At 39.0% G+C, this 18,207-nt stretch overlaps 2 protein-coding genes across 12 annotated transcripts in view; one reads left to right on the top strand and one right to left on the bottom strand.

The window, feature by feature from the left end:
* Positions 1-2,319, top strand: part of LOC131773996 (peroxisome biogenesis factor 2) — a 12,819-nt gene extending 10,500 nt beyond the window's left edge. The window contains exons 7-9 of the mRNA XM_059089998.2: positions 219-336; positions 432-632; positions 1,430-2,319. Coding sequence (XP_058945981.2) covers positions 219-336; positions 432-632; positions 1,430-1,534 — 424 coding nt within the window. The 3' untranslated portion in view covers positions 1,535-2,319. The remainder of the gene's footprint in view (positions 1-218; positions 337-431; positions 633-1,429) is intronic.
* A 504-nt stretch (positions 2,320-2,823) lies between these two features.
* LOC131773994 (E3 ubiquitin-protein ligase MARCHF4) lies at positions 2,824-17,080 on the bottom strand. Of its 11 annotated transcripts, XM_066171776.1 has the most exons (4): positions 13,303-13,401; positions 12,830-13,205; positions 4,974-5,775; positions 2,824-3,950 (listed from the first exon to the last, which is right to left on the bottom strand). In XM_066171776.1, exons 3-4 carry the CDS (start codon positions 5,736-5,738, stop codon positions 3,603-3,605), a joined length of 1,113 nt encoding a protein of 370 aa, XP_066027873.1. In that variant the 5' UTR covers positions 5,739-5,775; positions 12,830-13,205; positions 13,303-13,401; the 3' UTR covers positions 2,824-3,602. The 11 variants fall into 11 exon arrangements, with proteins under 11 accessions (XP_066027873.1, XP_058945972.2, XP_058945973.2 ...); XM_059089989.2 differs by lacking the exons at positions 12,830-13,205; positions 13,303-13,401 and adding an exon at positions 16,848-17,080; XM_059089990.2 differs by lacking the exon at positions 12,830-13,205 and having other exon boundaries at positions 13,303-13,437.
* Between the last annotated feature and the right edge of the window lie 1,127 nt (positions 17,081-18,207).

Below are 18,207 nucleotides of genomic sequence, written 5' to 3'. Positions count from 1 at the left end.
TTTAACAATGAATACAGCTGGTCAAACTGTAAGGAGGCTCTGATGGATGAGGGAGGAGGACAACCCTCCTTTTTATGTGCAAAAACTACCTCTTACTGTTGTTGTCTTTTTGTTGTCATGTGCAAGATCCCAATTTGCAGCAGTACTTTTTTGTTTGCTGCAAGTTTTTAAAAAGATTCTCTGTAAATCCTGTTTATGGCTTTCTTAACTGTGCCAAGATATCCTTCACTTCTTGAACGTGTTCTTGGAATTCATCCTGTATTTGCCCAGCGACAGTCAATTCGACAAGTCAGCTTTGATTTCATGACTCGTGAATTACTCTGGCATGGGTTTGCAGTGAGTATTTCTATATAGCACTTACTGGAGGTGATCATGGTCTTGCTTAAACTTTAATTGCTATAATATCAAACATTTTGATCATTCTCTTTCAGGAATTTGTGTTTTTCCTTCTTCCACTTATCAACATCCACAAACTAAAGAACTTGCTGGTTAGACGGTTTTCAAGTCCAGCTTCTCTTGACAAGCAGCCATCAATCAAAGTAGCATGTCACGAGTGTGGAATTTGTAATGAACCTCCTACTGCACCTCATCAAGGTCTGTGTGGTCACGTGTTCTGTTATTACTGCATCAAGGTAAGTGTTGAACAGACCAGTGGCTCAAGTAATGTTTTGAAGGGAAGGGGGTGGGTGTTAATTCAGCGTTAGCGCTCTAACGCAAAGTGCTATCCATTATTGGTGTGCTAGGGTTATTACTAGAAATGTAAAAGGTGTATGATCTATCTGAACTAAATGGGTGGCTGAAGTGAACTATGCTTGAGCAGCAATCATAGCGTTTTGTAAAGCAACACACCTTCGAGGAGGAGAGTGTGGGAGTATGCTCCCCCCCCGGAAGAAAAGTTGGAAATCGGAAACTCTCTGAGACGTGACTCAGTTCTAGTATTCTGGGACATAATTGAAGATCTTTCTTCAGCTGGACGTACTTATTTTATGTCTTTTATAGAAATTCGCAAAAAAGTAGTCGATGCAAAATGGTCTGCCACCCAGCAGGTTTCCGCCGCCTAGCGGCTCCTAATGTCGACCATGTTCCTCTGCTTTCGTTTTTGTACGTTACGGGGAAGGCTTTCACGGTCATGGCGATTCTGTTCACTTTAGACAAGATATTGAATGACAAAGTAAAAGGGGAAAGAAGGGTAAACAGAAGCATTCCATTCAAGGAGAGTAGCCAGCCACATTCTCTTCGACTCTGGATCTACCGAATTTGCGAACTTAGCACCATTTTGTGTGTCCTTGACTCCCTCCTGTCTCGTGTTAATTGTTATTGGAACAGACTATCGCTCTCGGTTTCTTCATCAAAATAACTCGCTTAACTGAAATAGTTACGTTGCACTGACATGCCACCGTTCAGTTTCATTGTTTTTGTTTCTTTTCAGGCCAACAGTTTAGCTGACTCGTCGTTTCCATGCCCACTCTGTGGTTCACCAATGGGTGATGATATTATCCCTGTCGAATGTACAGTCGCTTTGGAAGTAACGTGATTAATAAATATTCAAAAGCCGGTCGTATCCAAGTCACAGGACCTCGACTTCCTGGAGGAACAGAAGAGTTCTTCAGCCCGATGCATATTTTGAGTGTGTAAATACGGTAAAATTTCCGCATAGCCCCATACTACATTATGCATTCAGTTCGTGGATAGAGAAAAAAATGACACAAGTAATACATTGCCATTGGGAAAACAGATTTGTTTTACAATAGTATGGGGCTGTGCGGAACTTTTACCGTAAATACCTCATGTAGTGGAAAAGTTTGTTAGAAGCACGGCAAAAAAACTAGCGTTTACCGTATGGAGAGCTAAAGTTGAATTCACGGAAAACGCGGCATTTTTCTAACATTTACCAGTGTTTTGTACAGCAACTGAACTTCAATGAGAAATTGATGGCCTTTGCGATACACTGAAAACTTAAGAAGAGGACGGGATTACTGTAAGATACCAATCGACCGAAAGACTCGAAATGCGAAATAATAGCGTATTAATGTAATTCATTTTATGGCTGGCAGCTCTCGTGGGCAAGATGAGGCGAATCCTGTGTTCTGATTGGCTACCCAAGCCCATCCGGATTGTCCGCTTTGATCCCCTTGCGAGTAAAAAATCGCATGGAGCGACATACAAAGTTCGTAATTTTCGGACATGTCATCAATGGAATCTCCTAAAGTAACAGAGGGCATTCAAAACGAAGAAAACATAAACAAGCTCGAGGACGCCCCAAAATAGTTGGCTTTCCTTCCCAGAGTCTGGAAATAAACAAGTCATTCTTGATTCTTATTGCAGCGAAGTCTTTTTCTTTATGATAATGACACCTTTGTTGATCAGGCTTGGTAGGTCAAGATGGCTTCATATTAGCCTTGGGACTCCAGACCCCATCGTAAAAAATATTTGGGCCAAAGCCCCTACCCTTCGCCAAGCACAGACTTCGTTGCGGAAATTCTTCATTCTGTTGTCACAGGTCGAACTAAGTAAACGTCATTTTTAGGAAAAAAGGCGACGGTTTGTGCCTGGCTTAGTGTGGGACTAAGCCTCACGTTTTTAGACGCGCTATCACCTTCACTCAACAATTAACCCCTCAGTTAAGGGTGAAAAGCATTTAATTTCCCTGTGGTTCTCTTCAAAATCAAACATCAAGGTCGTAAGTATAAAGGAAATAGTCGTAAATTCAAGAAGCTCTTGATTGTCAGACAAATTCCTCCTGGAAGTACCATGGAAAATGTACACAGAACAGTATGGAGAACTTTCATTTTTATGTTAGAATGTCAAGGACTAAACATATATAAACGTTGCGCTTTTCTCATTTTATTCAAAAGTCAACCAAACACATGTACAGTAATCGTAAACATTTGAAATACAGCTTCTTTAACAATAATTATAAACTTCAGTAATCTCTTGAAATTATCACTCTTTCAAAATATATAGTGAACGTATTTTTCATTTTGTATCATGCTTGAATTTTTCATAGATCTTTCAATAATTTAAGTATAATTTAATATCTTAAAATTGCTTTATAACGTCAGTGGATGAACTGTATAAATTCAGCAGAAGAACTTCACGTTTGAAAATAAATTAAAGAGTTGGAGTGTCGATAAATTTTAAACTACATTTACTTTATTTTGGTTCAGGAGATCTTTGAAATCTCCAGGTCTTTCTCAGTGGCCTGGGGCCCGTTTCTTAAAGGTCCCGGTAACTTAACGCCCCGAGAAGCAGTTCTGCTTTCACTAAAGATGAGAGTTTCAAAACTTTTGAAAATTATACACTAACACTGTCAGTTAAAGGTACAAAACAGACTGGTTAGGTTTCCAGAACCTGCTCCTCTACTCTTTCATTTTTGTTTTTAAAATATGCCTTCGGGCATACTTTCGAGTAACAGACTGAAAAAAATCAATCTTCAAAGTCATTGAGGGCATAATGAACAATCACATTTAAACAAAGCTTTATAGGAAATTTCAGGGATACGACGTATAGTGGAAGAGGTTTTAAGTCGAAGACCACGAGGTACCCAAGGCAAAAGAAGGGCGGTACACAGTGTTGTCTTTCCAACATTGAAACACTACTGACTACGCAATCTGTTCTTGAGTTGTCTCAGTCTCTGAAAGCGATTTTGTGGAGTAGGCAAGATTTGTTTGCCCCATCTGAGTCCTCAAGTCTGGTGGACCCACTAACGTCCATTCTTGGTTGAGTGCAATCCATTTGGAGACGTAGCACACGGTCTTGCGCAGCCAGCGGTAGAAGAAAGCGAGTCCCAGAAGCGCTCCAGCGGAACCCACCACGTAGAAAATGATACACGGATTAGACACGCACCTCTGGCTGCCGTCTTTAGCTATGGAGGCCACGTTCAGCGTCATAGCTATGACAAACGTTAACAGCCACAGTATGGGAAAAGGCTTGTCTTCTGGGAGACGCCACTAATAAAGGGAAAAAGATATGACGCTTTAGCCAGAAATTGCAAGCCACACGAATGGGCAAAAAAATTCCGGATTTGATCTAAATTTCCCCTCAGTTAGCACCCACATATAGCAACTGTCATCATACGCCAGGTACACTGAGGTGGATGGTTGTTTAAGAATATAAGAAGACAGTGAGAGATAATATAGCACAAAAAAAAGATCTTAACTAATTTATTCCTGTAACGATTACTTTCGTGCGCAAATCCCGCACGAGTTGTTAAGAGGTGAATAGGGAGGGAAAGCAAGAGTTTTATTAGCCAATCAGAGTGTCTTCAACGCTATCCTCTGTTCGCGTATATACTAACATACCCTGTATTGGTATATAGGCTGTTTACGCGGTTGCTTAAATGTAGTTCTGGGAAGATCCGACCACATTCTAGCAAGGAACATGAACATAGCAAAACCAACTGCACGTATCCTAATATTCTGCACTTTAAGACAACAACGACCTTGAAAACCACAACAGATAAACGAGGGATGTTCGTGATTAAACAATAGACCACCTGTCGTTCCACACTGTTTGTTTACCATGTTTCTTAATGAATTCTTATCGAGTGTCGCTGGTTGGACGTTAGGAGTTTTGAGCGCGCAAATTTTTTTTGTTTCGTTTGCTAAAACAGACTTTCTCGAAAATGGAAGCAAATCTGACAGGGGAATAGCAGGAATTGTGTATGTTCCTCTCAAAGCTACGGATGCCGAGAAAAAACCCGAGGAAATTCAAAATTATGAAGCTGATAGCTTGATCTGTTTAAGCGATTCAGCTGATCGGCTCTAAATACAAAAACTGTGTACAGCCATTTTCAGCCATCTAAATGGGTTTTGTGCAATAAACACTTGACAAAGAGTGCACATTTACACGGACATAGAATCCACAGCATTCACAGCTGGGGATCAGTAAAAGTGCTAACGGGGCAAATTAAACGCGCTAGGGCCCGAAAAATACTCCTATATTTCAATGAGAGACCTAAACAGCAAACTCACCTTGCTAAACGGCTTCCTCTTTCGTTTGACCGCTAACGGGTACAAACACAGTTCACATTTGCTCATAACGGCTCTCTGTAGCCAGCTCATTAAACACGAATGATGTACGAACTTAACAGATCCAGTACACAGACAGGGGCTAATTAAGATTTCAACCTCGTCGTTACTATGGCATATCCTACAAACATCACTTTCAACCTCTGCGCTGTCGCTTTCAGAGAAGTATAGAGTTGTTGTGTCCGAAGGTGACTTATCACAACTTTTTTCAGTATCTTTTCCCTCTGTATCCGCTGTACTTTCCATCTCGATACAAACGCTTTCAGCTTGGTCCGCCATATTCACAATGGTGGTTTCGCCTTCGAGTAAAATTTCTTTTTCTTCTATGGCGGCTGTTACGGTAAGTTCTAGATCTGTATTTTCATTCAGTCTATCCTTTTCTATCATTGGAGCTATTTCCGCTGCACTCTCTCCACATGGTTGTTCGTTATAACGACCTCCCGCTGAATTGCCTAACTCTTCTTGTTCCGCGGAAGTAGAGCTTTCGTGTTCCGCTCTTTGAATTTCATCAGTTTTTGCATCGTCATTTTCCTTATTGTCTTGAAGGAGTATTTTTACTTGTACTGTTTCACTTTGTATTTCCTCAAGCTGTAGAGGACGATCGGTTTTAATGCAGTCACTCCGCTTAAAATTTGAACCTTCTTCCTCAATCGTTAACACTGTCACACAGTCCCCTTTGTCGCTATCAGAAAAGTTCCTCTCAGCCATTCGTGCTCCTTCAGTCAACTTAAAATCCCGTTAAATTCTGTTGGAAGCGGAGAGAAAAAATAAATCAAACATTGTGCAGAAAAAGCAAGGGGAACCCTTGCAAACTGGCACAATTAGGCTATTCTACGCAAGCAAAATACTGAAAATAAATGAAAATTAATTCATACTAAAGTCTTCATGTTACAAATACAATACCATTGGTGTGATTCACTTATGACCACAAGAATACACGCTATAGAAATCCTTTCAAAGGAAGGTAGTTGAGGAATGGAAATCATTAAAACAATACTCAGAAAGGTTCGTTTTACTTGAATGACCAACCAGAATATAATTTTCAAGCAGCCATCTAAACCATTCGCCTCTTCACGAGAAAAATCATCCTACCCTGATGGATAAAATTTGAATAACAACTCCATGGCGGTCTCGGAATAGGGAAAAATCAATATTTTGATATCCTTTGAAAAACAGGAAATTGGCTTAACCTCTTTACACATCACCACATTAACACGGACCGCATAATCAATGTGTAAAAACATGACAACTTTACATGTACACTTAGAAATTTGAAAAACCCCACTTACGTCCTTTCGCTCTATCAGTGTAAAATGCTACTGACAGATTAACTGTGAGCATACCTTTCGCAGCCGTCCTAATTTAAAAGAGCATCCTCTTATTGACGACTCCATTGGAAAATAAGTTAATATTTCAAACGAAATGGGCTGAGATGACGACACTGACAGTTGAATTACATACGGACCTTCGACTTCAAATGGCTTCGTATGGCCACAAAGGAAGACAAACAAACAGGACTCATTTCAAATACATTGAATAAAGCTAGCGAAAAGCTCGTTAAAAGCGACAACGAAAAGCGTCTAAAAGTATCAACGTGCTCTGCAAATATCGGTCGAACCAAATATGAAAAAAAAAAAACGTCAGGGTTCAATGACTCTCCTTGTTCAAACTGACGTAAATCTCTTAGTGACGTTGACATTTCAAAAGAATCAAGCAAGTTTGCCGAGGGTTTGTTTGAAAGTAGACTCCTTTTTATAACGGTTGACTGAGTCGAACTAACACGCCAACTGTGGGAAAATGGTAGATGCAGTAGTCTCGCAAATCTATGTACCGAAAGGCGACATCTCGAAGTTACAATATTTTCGCTTTCGATAAACTTACGTACACAACGTGTTTTCGGTTTCGAAAACAAGTATAAAATTCAAAAATATGAAATTCATGATAGAAACCCGACTTAAACTCACACTTTATCTTAAATCTGTGGATTATAACTTAACTTTGTTTCCTAAAAATTACCCCAGAGAATTGTTCTACAAAAGACACAATAAACTACGGCCACCTGTAGTCATTTGCATATAGTTGATAGTTTTGTGACAGACAATTGGCGGGAAAAAAGACCGCGAGAAAATTAACAACAAAACGAACACTCGAGGAGAGCGTCCTACCCTATGGTGAAATAATTTTGGCCTCTCAGTTTTTTTAATAGCAATGGGTAACTGATTAAATTGATCCAAACTAACTACAATAGGAAGATCTTTCTCTCTCAAGACTGCGCCAAAACTCCTTAGTTCTGTTGACAGAAAATTCATGAACAACTTATAGAAAACAGGTTCTTAAAGCAAGCCGGGCACTAAAAAAGATCCGAATGTGAGACTTACTTGAACAGTAACAGTGTATTATTTTCAGTTCCGTTTGGTGCCTTCTTTTCTATCTCATCTGGAGCAAAGCCCACGAAATTTGCCTCGATCGATTAGGCAGCGACTTAAACTTAATTCGACCATACATAAGCGGCCTGCCAATATTAGTCGCTAATGTAGCTTGTCACCATATTGAAGAATTTTCAATTTCCCACGACCAATACTAAAGGCTCTATTGATGACAGAATAACGAAATGTTGGTTTCTCAAGAGTTACAAGACTTCCTATTCAGATAATCTTAATTAGCACTTTGAAAAAAGCACAGGACCCGTAGATAAACCCGTTAGATCAGTAGCACTATGCGCGGGAAAATACCGTGGGAAAACCAAAATGGCACGACGTTGATTGGCAGGTTTGCCGCTGAACATGCGTTGCGTTCTGTTCCAGGTGTCGCATTTAACAGGCTTTTGAATCAATCTTTTCTTTATCTTCAGCGTCTAAGGAAATTTATCAAATAAAAGATCTTTGTTGAAGAATATGGTCACCAGAAAAATAACTCTGAAAAAGATTTCTATCAACTGTGTCGTGACAAGAAGGGCTTAGCTCAGGGTAAAAAAAGATTCTATTAGGCACCAGTCGATAAACTTTCACGAGCACGTTTCCAAAAGCTTGGCGCTGGTTCAAAAACCCCTTGAACTCATCAATATAGCAATCCTTTGAGCAACGCAAAATTAATTCATTTGATATTCACGGCAAAGTTCACTTTCTTTTCGGCTCAAAATCTGAATTCCTATTTGTCTTAAGTAGTTCGCTCGTGAAAATATTGGTCCGGATGTTTATAAAAGCCGCGAACCACGTGGGACCGCATTCTACAACTTTCCCCAGTCTTTATTACAAATTCTTATCACATACGTATTCCTTCAACCTTTTAAAAGTGATGTTAATGTGCGCCAATATTCCGGTTTGTACATTACTCTGTTGCACCGACACACAGGTGAATAAACTACCAACATAGCTTTTAAACAACGAACTTAGCGTACGAACAGAACGATATTTTCCACATCTTCTTGTACCTCTGCAACGATACTCCAATTGGCCATAATAAATTCAAACAAATATAAAGCAAATAGTACTTTAAATATACTGTTGGTTAATATTCCAAAGCGATAAATTGTGATCCCTTACGTGAGTAACAAGAGGTTTCAGGGCGCGGCCTCCAAAACAGCACAGAAACCCTATGCAAGGAAGCCCTTTTCAGCTTTCCATAATACCCAAATCTGCTTAGGAAACATTTGCTTTGCCCTAAGACGCAGTCATTGTGGATAAAACTAATTTCAGACTCTCTCAAAATCTCAACAAACTGCACAACAAATGATGAGAAAATCTGTCTTAAGTACTTTTACTTCACTGTTGCCGGAGAACGAGATATGGACCAATATGGGTCCCTTTATTGTACACATCTACATTTCCTAATGCAAGCCGCTGACAAAACTTAAAGATATCGTCATTTCATAAAACGACTACACGACAGAATTAATACATCTGAAAACTAAAACAGGAACGCCATGGACCCTCTATTTTGAGAAATTATCAATTATCAATTTTTTTAAAATTCGACTTTGAGACTTTTCTTACAAGCATAACACATGGTAGCTTAGGGCGCAGAATCATGAAAAAAAATTTGAGCATCTGGAATAATTTTCATTTCCGTCGTTAAGTTTGAAATTAGGTTTGTCCTCCTAAATTTTGTCACAGTAACATTAATACACGCTCTCGATTGGATGGCAGCCAGCGCACACAGTGAACGAAGACGAAGGACGTTCGAAACATTTGGTTAACATTAGTAGACGAAACAATTCAAATCAAACGAACAGTTGCCGGCTGAAGCTCACGTCCGCCAAATGAACATAATATTGTGCATTTGGCACGTGCACAAAATTATTCTCCTAAAGAAACTAGCGTAGAAATACTGAGTTCTTTAGAACTGAACCGCAGTAAATGTGGCTGGTTCGACTTAACCACCACATAACCACACGAATCACAGAATTGTACGAACTGATACGCCTTTGATAAAACGGTTAAAATCGTCTACCCGCAACAATACAAACGCTATTTCTACATCTACTCACCTAACTGCGCAACAAACAGTCTGCTACCAACAACAACAAGTGATCTGGAGGTATGAGATATCTACATGTACCAAACGTTTTTGAGTTCCGCTGGCGCGCTATTTCAACTTAATGGCCCAACCGCTCTGTTCATAATAAAGTTATGTACCAAACTGGTCAGTTTTAACCTGTTGTGAACTGATGTAAGGCCTCTATGTTAGACTTACCGCTGGTGGTCGCATTCAACACACAAAGTTAAGAACAGCCTTTTAAAGCAATGTTGATTTTACCTTCTGTTGGTGAAATTCATTCTCCTGAATCTCGCCCCATGAAGTTGACGTTGGCTTTACATAAATATTATCTTTAAGAATTTGAAATAATAAGCATCGGGCCAATCTTTTTAACAAGTTCAATAGCTGTCCGCATATCGTCAAAATTTGCATCTATTACAAAAATTTCCACGCCCATGTTAACCTAAAGGTCACCGTTTAGGTTATTTTCGTCTAGATAATAGGCGAGACCAAATTTACGAGCTTGCAATTGGGCTACCGAGTAGAAAAAAAACAGTTGGAACTTGAGGATTTGATGGCGGCTGACACGACTCTCTGCTCTTTGCCTGGGGAATAAAACTCTTGAGCGCGCCAATAAAGATAACGACATTGTTTTCACAGTCGAGTGTAAAAACCGTCTGTACATATTTGTTTAACTAAAGGCGCCAAAACCATTTTCACCAACGAACTTTCTCATATTGAATGTCTGATGTAAGAACACAAGTTTTCCCTTTATGAAGGGCGCCGAGTGAGGTGAAATAACCGCCCTTTGGCGGGAACAATCCTAAATCTGCTGATCAAGTTCTGTTGCCACAGTAACAACATTTTCCTTACTATATTAATAACGAGATGATCCACACTTCTATGCTTCATTCAACAATGGCACACTTACTAAAGCAGCTAATTTTAATCACATATCATCGTTTCGCAAATCGAACCACACTATAAACGACTACCGCAGTCACTTTCTTCCCATCAAGTGATCTTCGCGCTAAATCACTCTCGACCGGCTCTGCAACTTCAGCGTTGAAAGACTTTGAACAGAAGAAAAATGTCGCGTCTGAATGCTCAAAGAATGAATCGCTCATTTATATTCGATGCCTTTTCCTCTGAGTGTTTCCTATTTTAGCCGACGACCATTTTTACAGAACAAAAATAAAGTGTGTTTCTGTTTGGGGAGCGAACCACCAGAATTTCCGTAAAAACTAATTCTAAATTGCAATCATTCTCAACATAGTCAAACAGCTGCAGTCGTCAAATCTGTTCAACTCCTCTCAACTTTTTTCTCACGACCGAGTCATTTTGACATTAATTTGATTTATCAATTAATTTTGACCTTCAGCTTCAAGTACCGAGTTCCACGATGTTGTAAACAAGGGACCGATTGAAACATTCCTAGCAACAAATAAAACCGAAAAGAGATGCCACAGTAAAAAAGCAAACAATTCAGCAGAATTAGGTGAGGTTGCTAATAATGTGCAACTGAAAAATTGAATCCTCGTCCTGAAAACCAGCCGCGGTCGTCCACGATATTCTGTTACTAAGCTGTACTTTCACTTATGCTGCGTTTGAAGTGCATACTCAAGAGAACAAGTATTTCTTTTTCACAGGTAACAACGGACTAACTAATTGGAGCAATTAATTCAGAGAGATTGGACCTTTAGACTGGTCGCCAGTGAAGACGAAACATATTCGACCAAGATGGATGTCATAAAGAATGCTCTCAGTTACTAAGAGTTGCATTGTGCCTGAATGCTTTTGCGAAAATCTCGGAATGGTGAGAGAGATTTTTTTCTTCCGAGCTTGCACCAGACATTCCGGAAATAGGTCAGACGAAATAAAAGACGAAGTCTCGTTAGATTAAAAAGTTGATTGCTAAGGTCCTTATAGGTCCCTGAGAGCTTGTGAGTGACGAGATCCTGGGTTTTGGAATTGTGACAAATGTTACAAAAAAAGGTAATATTACGAAAAACTTCTCCCTTCCTTGAGGGAGAAATTAAGAGGTGCACACGCTTGTTGACAGCGGAATAGTTCTGACAGGTTCCACACACGCTTTCCTTAGTATCTCTCATTTGAAAACCATTCTTACTACGTAATAAATCGATGTTTTCCTATTTACTACTTGCAAGGGCCGAGTTTCTGCCGATATCCTCGAGTGCAACGAAGCATTTAATTTCCTTAACAGGACACAGATCTCTTCCCTGATCTGCAAGTCGCCAGTGATTCTTCAAGTAACAGATAAAAATGGCCCTGAGCATGAAGCACAGACTATATTTTGATAAAGAGCCACCGAGAAACTTGTGAAAATTTCGCATGTTTTCTTACGCAAATTAATTCACAAAGATAAAAATACCATTAATTCCAATCTTGATATTAAGAAACACTCAAGGTTATTGTACCTTTTTGTCTATAAATAGGCCGCCAGATACACGTTGCTTTCTAGAAATTCATAGATTAGAAACGGTTTTCTCCGTATTCTTAGAGCTTAAGAACTCCGTTTCGACAAGCAGTGCCTGTTTATTCAAAGGCTGTTTAGATAAATCTTGTTGAAAACATTTGAAATCGAAAACAATCTACCACTGGCTATGGGAAAATCGAATGTTAAAACTTTAAACCCTAGAACCAAATCATCTGGTTTTAGTTAAGCAAAGGCAATCGCGGTAATGGCGAAATAAAAATTATATTTAAAGCTTTTGACCCGTTTAAAAAATTCCCTTCCTTTCCCTCGAATTAAAATCAGTGTTGATAAATGTTTTGTAATCTATAAATAAGGATGAAATCGCCCTACTATTTCAATTAGAGAAGAAACTCGATTATAAGTGATATTACATTGTAGTTAAGAAGCAACTTTCATTTTCAAATAAGTTACAGACATCCTCTCGAGTTGCCTTCCAGCCTGGCAGATATTGACAACACAGCCCACCCGCAAGTAAAAATGTAAATTTCGGGCAACTGAAAAATATCACAAGAGTGCATTTTTTTAAAAATGCCTCACACATGAAACTGAAGTTCAAGCATACGATAAAGTAAAGCTTAAAAAGCTATAAATCAGATCAAAAAAGGAATTAATAATATGTCATTGTAAAATGGAATCGCAAAAATACACATGTGGAGCACCGTTTAGTCTGCCGAGCTACGGATGTTGTTAAGCCGACCTCAGTTATGAAAATAAACAACAATAGTTCTTCTCTACGCACATTGCTGTGAGGAATTTAAAAACTTTCTAGAATATATAACACAACCCTGAATTCGATTAGATTGAAACAGGTTTTGATTTCACTTACAAGGTCAAACGCACTATGGTTTAATATGTTCATCTGATTTTTACGTTGCGTAGATTAGGAAATTATTGACCCAATTTCCGTTGTAGTAATTCAGAGTGGTTCCACAAAAAAAAACCTCCCGACGTGTTTACCATTTTTTCCTCCTTCACAGGTTTCGGTGTGTGGTCCGAACAGAGCTCTCTCTAGTTCGATGCCTTCACTCTAAACAAGCATTTGACTGAGTGGCATAGCACTTCTATGTCAATAAAATTCCTTTGTAATGCTTAAAAAAAATCCCCAACGAACAACATTTTCATAGTGTGTGAAGAAAGGCTCTGGAAAACAGCACACACTCCTCCTTCTCGGTTCGACGTGACAGCCTCAAGCAATTTACTGTCTTCGAACAAAAGCAGAAATTTTCAATTACCGAAAATCTGTCTCATCTCCTACGTTTGACAAAATATATCCGTTCAAAAACAGGATTGTTTTCCTACCTTGACGCAAAGCTCTTTAACTCTTTCTGTGAAGGTATTTTGTTCCCACGCTGGCTGACGACAGAGGCGAATATGCATTTCGGATGAATTGAAATCGATACGTGTTTTGAAGACCGCGTGGTACAAGCAGATAACACACTTGTGACTGAACTCGCCTCGACTTGCCCTTCAAACAATTGACAGATTTGTGACAGTCCGTCAACAAACGCGCGAGAGTCAGATGTATTGTTCTTAAATTTCGACCATTGTTTGTTGCAAGATGACTCATGCTTAAAACTATTTTCGCCGTCACGCAGGGGCACAAAAATCTTGTTTCATCCCGTCAGAAGTTCGGAGACACCTTTATTTTTCAAAAACCGACTATTTAAAGTACATTGTGGATATAAAATGTGCGACATACAGTCACCGTACGGTATGCAAATTCCACAACACGCGGGCGACGCAGCTGCCAAAAGCGACTTGCTAACAATAAGCACATCTGCCTCTCGAGACATCTATTGTCTTTTACCCTCTCTGAGCTTCGCAATCCTTAATATACCTGAAACTGCGGGTATGAAAAAAAATTGTTAGGGAACTTTATCTGCTTTATGGTGAAATACAAGAAAAATATTCTGGTTAGAAATTGGATTGACGCTCCCGCTTAAGCGGACCGTGACATGTAATTAACGCTGCAGTGAGAGTTATTCATTGTGTGAAATAAGGAAGGTCACAACCCGTGTCCAAACAGACGCGGAATACAATAACACCACGTGGACTCAACCAATCAGAGAAGCGCATACGAAAGTGAGCCACTTAATGGCGCATGTGTTTTGTGAGCACAGAATTGAAACTTTTAAAATTAAGAAAACGTTTGAAAAGGCCCACGCGGCGATAATGTTTACTTGACAATCAGTTAATTAGTGGCTCTTCACTCAGAGAAATATCTTTAAGTTTGTGATACTTATCGAGTCCTCGTACCATGCATTTATAAAAAAGCTGTGTCTGTTTAGTATTCGTGGGGACTTACTTTTGCTCCATCCTTTTTGCATGAGACGTACGTAGCATTAAGCAGAAGTTCCTGGTTTACAAGCGGCATTCAGTGGCAAAACAAATTATATCGTGAAAATCAACCCTTGCTAACAGGTCTGAGATAAAATAGAACGAATTGAGGGGCTAATCTCTGGGATAGGGAGAGGAGAAGAAGATATAAATTGTATGAAACTTAAAAATTAAAATAATGTTTCTCTTCCCCCTGTTTCTCGATTCCAGAACTTAGCACTAATTCAGGTTACAGGTCAGGTCCGACTACCAACGTCTGTTTCTTTGCCAAAAGAGTTCGCAAGAATCTCAATGGAGATTGAAAATTGTGCGAATTCAACATTCAATTTAGACTACGACCAATACCCGCTTTCGGAAGAGTCCGTTACAAGAGTCAAAAAAAAAATCTGAGAAAAAAAAAGTTGATGCTATCACAACGGATTTCGCCGAAAAATATAACTGGGGTCTGGGTACGAACAATGTAAGGGAATTCACGCTCAGTGAGGGGTGAGTGAATCAAGCCATTTCGTAGCCAAGAGGAAATGTACTCGAAATAGATTCAATATTTCAGGAATGTTGTATGTAAAATATAAGAAATCCCAGATGTGGTTTGAAGTTAGCTGATCGAAGATTAAATAAACATGCTTATATGTTACATACAAGGAAAGCTTCGAAAGACACACTGCACGCTGCATTCATTCAGGCGACACGTGCATTGACTCAAGATTCGCATGTGAGTGTCAGGTTGTCCCTTCAATTTTAAACTAAATACTTTCCGAAGCATTGAAATGATTAAATATGAGACTCAGAGAGCTAAAAATACAGAGATCTAGAGATCTGGCGCACTGTGTCAAGGTTCAGCTGTTAAGACAAATTATATGCCGAACGTCAATCAGTTGTGATGATGAAAAACGCTTGACCTTATCAAAACGATCAAGAGGGAAAGAAAAGATTAAAATAAAATCCACTTAGTATCCCAGAGGCTTGGTCAGTAGGCTTAGACAGAAATCATGATCATCTGATTAAGGCTTCTAAGCTTATTAAAATAATTTTGACTGAATCTTTTTCCCCACTTCCCCTCGTGAAGATCACGTTTTGACTCTTTGCACGTGCAAAACTTTTCATGTCTTGAATAAACCTCGCTTGCAAACCACCACAACGGATAACATTTCTATCAACACTGATATGCTTTGAATCAGATAGCACGTGAAAAAAATGGCTGCTTTCACAAAACATATGGATTTGTTAAAAGCCTCCCGATACATAGGCAATTGTATTACATTTGTTAAGCTTTATTACACAGGCTTAAAGTGAAACTGTAGTAATAATGACGGAACTGTGTTTCATTTCAGCTGATGGCTTTACAGTATGTAGCAGCTTACGGCCACAAAGTTTCCCTTCATAAGCTCTAGAGATACTTAGAACCCTTGGACTTCCATCACGCCGTTCATTCTACGTAAAAAATCTTAAGATGCCTTGATCGAGGTTTTTAATCGCACTAGCAAGTACAGCTATAAGAGTTTCTTACACGAAGTCCTGGAAGAAAACTGCCCTGAGTGGCCTTATAGTGACCCAGTGAATAATTCTAAAGCGTTTGTCAGTCCTTTTAACATATACAACGTAATAATCCGATAAACAATTTTTTTTAAGGAGAACTTTGCGGGGTACTGAAAAGGGTCTTTACAAACAGGATGAAAAAAATAGCATCAAGTAATCTATCACTGATAATTTCTCTTTTGACGTAAGGTCTCAGCTGCGTTAGTGGGCTATTCTTTAACATTAAAAACAATATTATGAAACCTAAGAGAAGACGGAAATAGCAAAGGAAACGCGTTTGAACGGTCAGCTGTATACAAAACCCCTCTAAACAAGTGAATTATGGTGATATTTGGTTTTGAACTTAACAAGTACCAGATGGACAGCTTTGGGAACTCTGACCTGTTTGAAAGTAAAGCTTGATTTGAAAATTGCTTTGGCTGTCCACCAAGATATAAAATAGTAACTCGGCCAATTGTGTAAATTACTTATTATTTGATTTAAGGCGTTACCATGACATGATGATTACACACACTGATGACGCCGATGAGTTAGCCAGTGATGTAAAACTCATAGTAGGAAAACTTGGCGCCGATAAACTCACAAAGGTTGTTGGAATTTACCTTGAATACTTCCAAATTGAAGTGGCAAGAGTGCGTCGACCAACTGTATCTCAGGAGGCTTTCCTGTTTCGGGTCAAATTTGGTGTCCCCGATGCTTTATTATCTTAAACTATAGTAACGAGTTACAAAACCACAGGGGCAAGAAAAGGGCATGATTATTTCAAATGCGTGGCATCATTGAGCTTTGGAAATGGATGCTAAGGGAACTTAACCAATGTATGTTTGAATTAATTGAACGTTCGTCTCTCTTCACTGTAACGCCGATGGCTCTACGGTGAGAATTGTAAATTCTACGCGACTTTCATTAGTAAAACAATATCTTTCTGTACATAAGTCTTAAAGATTTCTTGAATTTTCGTAACTACTCACCAAAGAAAGGTCTGAGATTTTCCCACTGTATCTGAAACAATCTCCTTCGCTAGGACAAGCTTGACTTCCGGATATCAGTGTTCGATTTCAATCATCAGCGCTCGAAGAATTATGAAGAAGTGTTCGTTCTTGCTCTCTACGATTCTTTTTTTTTTTTTTCAGCTGCGTGCAAGATTACTATTAGTGCTTTGTTTGTGGTCGAGATGCGTGCAGATTCTTGAAATGACTTGCCCTATGCTCTAGTAGGTTTATAGATACTACTGTATAATGTTTATCATGTCACTCTGTCTTTGTAATAAGAGCCAAGAAGGCTAATTGTCTAACAGTTTTTGAATCTCCTACGTGCTCAAATTAGCTGATCCAAAATCGATTACAAAAGTGACGTTCCCTATTTTAATATCTTCTTTCAGACATCTTTTGTATCTAGTTTTAAAGCTCTGATGGACACAAACAATACTTAGATTAAGAATTGTCATTTATGTAACGCCCCCCTTAAGAAATTCAGTTTAAGTTTCACAAGTCGTGGAATTCAACTGATTACTAAACACCTTAAACATCATTTGTAAACTTGTCAATGATAGTATTTTGAAATAACAAAAAACAGGATACCAGACTGAAAGACTCTTGAGTTGTTATTTAAATTGATTCAACATAAATGACCTTCTTCTTGAACTATGGGTAGAAAGGGAAGAATACAAAACACTTATTGACTGAAAGATCGTGCTATAAATCTTGTGTTGCACGATGTCCTAGGAAAAACTGTTATTTCATGTCCACTATAGTTTCTTTGAGTTCATCTCTAAATAAATTTATGCAAGCCGCGTTCCCGTGTAAACAAGATGGTTTGTTGAAATATAGATGTTTCTAAGATGCCAAATCCAGTTACCAAATTAAATGGATTTTCAACCCTTCCTTAGGAGTCTGAGATTAATTAACACACATGATAATCTAGTGAAGTGGTAGGTTCTAGAGTAACAGATATGTCAGTAGTCTAAAGAAGATGTACATTAGATCTTTCCTATTACACGACCTATTGATTTCAAATCCTCCAAAGAGGATCACGCGAGAGAAACACAGGGGCTTCCTTGTTCGATTAGAGGTTGGACAGGGACTGGGGGAATTAAGTGCCGGTAGAGGGTGCAATTTTCTCGCTGTTGGATGTATGTGCAACATTTAAAGCTTTGAAATTTTGTGCGGCGTGGATGTTAGATATAGAATTTGCGTCACGATATAATAGGGGTCACTTTGTAGTAGGTCGTGATCAACGCCGGCTGCCAACGAGAAGTGCATGCCACATTAAAGGTGGAAATGCTGGTGAGCCATCGTGGCGCCATCGTTCTATCAATTTTTCTTACACGAA

This window comes from Pocillopora verrucosa, chromosome 9 (assembly GCF_036669915.1).
Source record: "Pocillopora verrucosa isolate sample1 chromosome 9, ASM3666991v2, whole genome shotgun sequence".
NCBI classification, from domain to species: Eukaryota; Metazoa; Cnidaria; class Anthozoa; order Scleractinia; family Pocilloporidae; genus Pocillopora; species Pocillopora verrucosa.
Note: the sequence above shows the minus strand (reverse complement) of the source record. Positions and strands in the feature narration are given on the sequence as shown.

Coding starts and splice junctions, on each gene's coding strand:
- LOC131773994 (XM_059089989.2), bottom strand. CDS start 5,738: ATGGCTGAGAGGAACTTTTCTGATAGCGACAAAGGGGACTGTGTGACA. Junction 3,951..4,973: donor AGAGGAAGCCGTTTAGCAAG/GTGAGTTTGCTG, acceptor TCCCTTTATTAG/TGGCGTCTCCCAGAAGACAA.